At 34.3% G+C, this 3,743-nt stretch overlaps 1 protein-coding gene across 1 annotated transcript; it reads left to right on the top strand.

Moving 5' to 3' along the window:
• LOC109726840 lies at nucleotides 476–3,423 on the top strand. Its single transcript, XM_020256646.1, has 4 exons — nucleotides 476–528; nucleotides 607–678; nucleotides 752–849; nucleotides 3,170–3,423. Exons 2-4 carry the CDS (start codon nucleotides 631–633, stop codon nucleotides 3,375–3,377), a joined length of 354 nt encoding a protein of 117 aa, XP_020112235.1. The 5' UTR covers nucleotides 476–528; nucleotides 607–630; the 3' UTR covers nucleotides 3,378–3,423.

Genomic DNA, 3,743 nt, shown 5'->3' with positions numbered 1-3,743 from the left:
AAGCCTCTTAGCAGATTCTGCTCATCATTCTCTTCAGCAGATGCACGAGGTTCCGGACGTTCCTAATTCATCTTTGCTTGCGCATAATCGATTCGAACCCAATATAGTAACCGATCAGATTGCTGCAAAGAGAGGGTTTCCTGGAGACTCGAGCCACAAAGATATGAAAAGGCTCCGCACTGATGCGTCAATAGCCATGACGAGCGATACAAGGGAAGAAGTAAGTACTTGTATGCATTGTCCTCTTTTTTTTCCCTTTTTTTATTTATATCTCTCTTTTATTTTTAAGCATCTCAAATTCATACAAAGTGGATTCCTTAGTTGAAACTGTCATCACCAACACCCTCTGGAGGTATCCAATCTTCACTTCTTCTCCTTCTTTTTTTTTTTTTTTTTTTTTTTTTTTTTTTTTTTTTTTTTTTTTTTTTTTTTTTTTTTGAGTAGACCATCTTAACGTGAATGCTTATTCTCCCATGATTGACAACGAAATAGAGCCTTCTCTAGTTCTTGCTTCTTTTGAAGAGGGTGGTGAGCCTTTCTTCTCTATCATTTTTTTATTTTATATTTTTTTTTATCTTACTAATTCACCTATGTTTGCTTATGTAGGTCATGACCATAATCCCTTGATTGATGCAAAGGCTATTGCGGCAAATCCTCAGGATATTGCTCCCCCACGAGGTGCCTCCTCTTTTTTTTTTTTTGAATATCTTAAAATATGAGCAGGTCTCCTAACTACTTTTTTTGTTTGCAGAGATTGAAGACAATATCCCTTCTCGATATAACCCTGAAGTCGATTACGAACCGACTCCATCAGTTAGTAAGGATAATTCGGACTCGCCTCAAAATACGGTAATCTCATAAGACCTGCATACGAAGACCACTCATGTGTTTCTAGTATAATGATGACCTGCATATGAAGACCTGCATATGCTTGCAAATAAAATATTTTCACATCACTTAATATAGTCATACACGCAATAATCACTATAAGAAAACTCTCCACCTGGTCCTCAGAACAGAAAAATACAAAATCCTTCTAAAATACAAAATCCTCTTAATCATTATGAACTCTTACTTTTGTGTTAACTAGTTACTTGTTGAGTAAAGCATCATCTATAAAACATACACGTGAAGCACCAGATGTGTATGATTTGGTTGTCAAATTGAAACCCTCATCCTTTCAAGGTTATAGCTTATATATCTGCTGAAAATTTGTCTCTCCGTTGTATGTTTATATAACTTTGTCTTTTCTTTTATATTTCTTTTGGCCCACTAATACTGACCAATTATTTGTATTCTTACACATCAGATAAAAGACAAAACTTATCACATTGTCAAATAAACATAACTGTAAGAATGCCATAATAATAAGAATAATTCCTAGATTACACCATCCGAAAGTAGGTTGTAAAAATCAATAAATATCCAATGAATTAAGAAGCTCTTTCACTTCACAGAAGTTTGAATCCAATGAAATAAAATAATTATCTTGATGATATGACAATGAGCACATGTCGAAATCCGACAAGAAAATAAAAGCCATGCAATCAGACAGTATAGGTTCTGTTGCAACAATATTTCATTGAGACACCTACACAAAATATGAATGAGGATAAAATAAAAATAATGAATCAATCAAACATTATTAATTTGTTCATATGATTCGTCTATGTGACACAATCCTGCATCTTCAATCCACTCATCTTTCAAAATAAGTACCTCATGAAAGAATTCTATATATAGTTTTTATTCATATTTCTAATCGATCACATTAATAAGGGATGACCAAAAACTCCATCATAACTTGTAATAAAATAATAGGCTTATATTGGCAACAATTTATATGATAGAATAAAATATTCAAAAATTATAGAATAAATATAAATAAAATATATCATCTACTCATCTCATTTTATATGCGAAAGAAACAAATAATGCTTAGACATAGTATTATAGCATCATTTTTGTTACAAACAATTTATATTGGCATCATTTATGTTAATACATTTAGAATTTTTTGAAAAACATCCATCAGGTAGCTTAGCTTTAGATGCTTTAAGAAGTTACAAAAACATAGCCTCTTGTGCTTAGACATGGTGTAGCATTCCATTGGAACTTTGTACTTATTTGCAACGCTAGCATCACTCTCATTAATAGGAATCGGGTGAAGCTCTTTTTTGATTCCTAGGTCTATCAAATCAATACGAGTTTTTAAGTTATCCTTCTTTTTTTTTCCATCCATAACCATTAATTTACCAACAACATTATCAAATAAATTCTTTTCAATACATATGACATCTAAATTATGGTGAATTAACAAAGATTGCCAGTATGGAAAATAAAAAAAAATACTATGCTTTCTCCAATTTAAAAGAACTTATTTTTTTGTGCCGTTTGTCGGATCGTTGGCGCTAACCATTAATCCCAAAAGCTCGAGCTGTTAGAAATACGCAATCAATTCACTTAAAGTGTATAGAAACAGCGCCCACGGGTCTCGATTGTGACTCGGCCCACCTGGCCTCACGCCACTTCGAACATGACTCGGCCCAACCCAGCCTCATGCTATTTCGAACATGACTCGGCCCACATAGCCTCCCGCCACAGGGCAGAATGCTGGCCCATTTAAGCCAACACCGTTTTCTCCAATTAAAGAACTTATGTTTACACTATGTCTTCATATTCAATTTTTTTCCTCATATGCAGACTTCAAAATTTAGGATAAACCTAAATGCGGATTTGAATTAAATGAGAAAAAATTAATTTGTTGGAACCACCCAACTATAATGTGGCATGAACCTGATATGGTCACTAAAAAATCAATGAAAATTGGATTGAATGGAAATAGATATATGAACCAGCTTAAAGCAGGAATGTATAAAAAAAACTAGATTGCAATGGTGTGTGAAGTTCGTTGAACCAACAATACAAATCAATCATTCATGGATTGTCAATGCAAATTGCGTTGGTGTTTCAGCTATACTTCAATGGATTGTTGAATCATTGGTGTTCCAGCTATACTTTAATGCAAACCGCATTGGTGTTCCAAGTGTATACAATCCTCTCCCAATCATTCATGGATTGTTGAATCATTTAAAAAGAAATAAAAATCCACAACCAAATTTAGCATCTCTGACCTTTTTTTTCGAATTTTTTCTTCGATGGAGATTAGGACTATGGAGCTCGTCGGAGAGGAGATCAGCAATGAGAATCTTGTCGGTGAGGAGATCGATAGTGATAATCTCGCTGGCGAGGAGTTCTACGGCAAGGGGCTCAACGGCGAGGAGAACGACAACGAGAAGATTGACGGCAAGAAGAACCGTACTGAAGGGTTCATCGGAAAAGAGATCTGCAGAGAGGAGCTTGTCGTCTATATATGAGTTCGCCGGTGAGGAATTCACCAGTGAGGAGCTCGCCAATGAGAGGTCACCGAGGAGAAAGGAGGGAGGGTAGGGAGAGTGAGGTTTGTGGGAAGGGAAGAGAGGAAAAGAGCTTTGAGATACATATTATTTTTAATTGTGGCTAAGGGTATGTTTGTTTCACCAAAATTGGATTTTGGGTTGAAGTGGAGTTCGGTGAAAACTACTCATCTGTTGTTTGTTTCATAGTCATAGAAGTGAAGCTTTTTTAGTTATGCTGCTTGTTTGGCAAAAAGTAAATGATATAAAATTATAATTTATATATAAATAATAAATAATAAGTTTTAATATAATAAATAGAAATAATATAATTATATTCTTATATAA

The sequence above is a fragment of the Ananas comosus genome, linkage group 2 (genome assembly GCF_001540865.1).
Source record: "Ananas comosus cultivar F153 linkage group 2, ASM154086v1, whole genome shotgun sequence".
NCBI lineage: Eukaryota > Viridiplantae > Streptophyta > Magnoliopsida > Poales > Bromeliaceae > Ananas > Ananas comosus.
The sequence above is the reverse complement of the archived record's forward strand: the minus strand, read 5'-3'. Positions and strand labels throughout refer to the sequence as shown.

What these genes read in the sequence shown, in the direction of transcription:
- LOC109726840 (XM_020256646.1), top strand. Translation starts at nt 631, where the DNA reads ATGCAAAGGCTATTGCGGCAAATCCTCAGGATATTGCTCCCCCACGAG. An exon ending in GGATATTGCTCCCCCACGAG is followed by an intron (nt 679 to 751) that starts GTGCCTCCTCTT and finishes TTTTGTTTGCAG; the next exon opens with AGATTGAAGACAATATCCCT. An exon ending in CGGACTCGCCTCAAAATACG is followed by an intron (nt 850 to 3,169) that starts GTAATCTCATAA and finishes GATGGAGATTAG; the next exon opens with GACTATGGAGCTCGTCGGAG.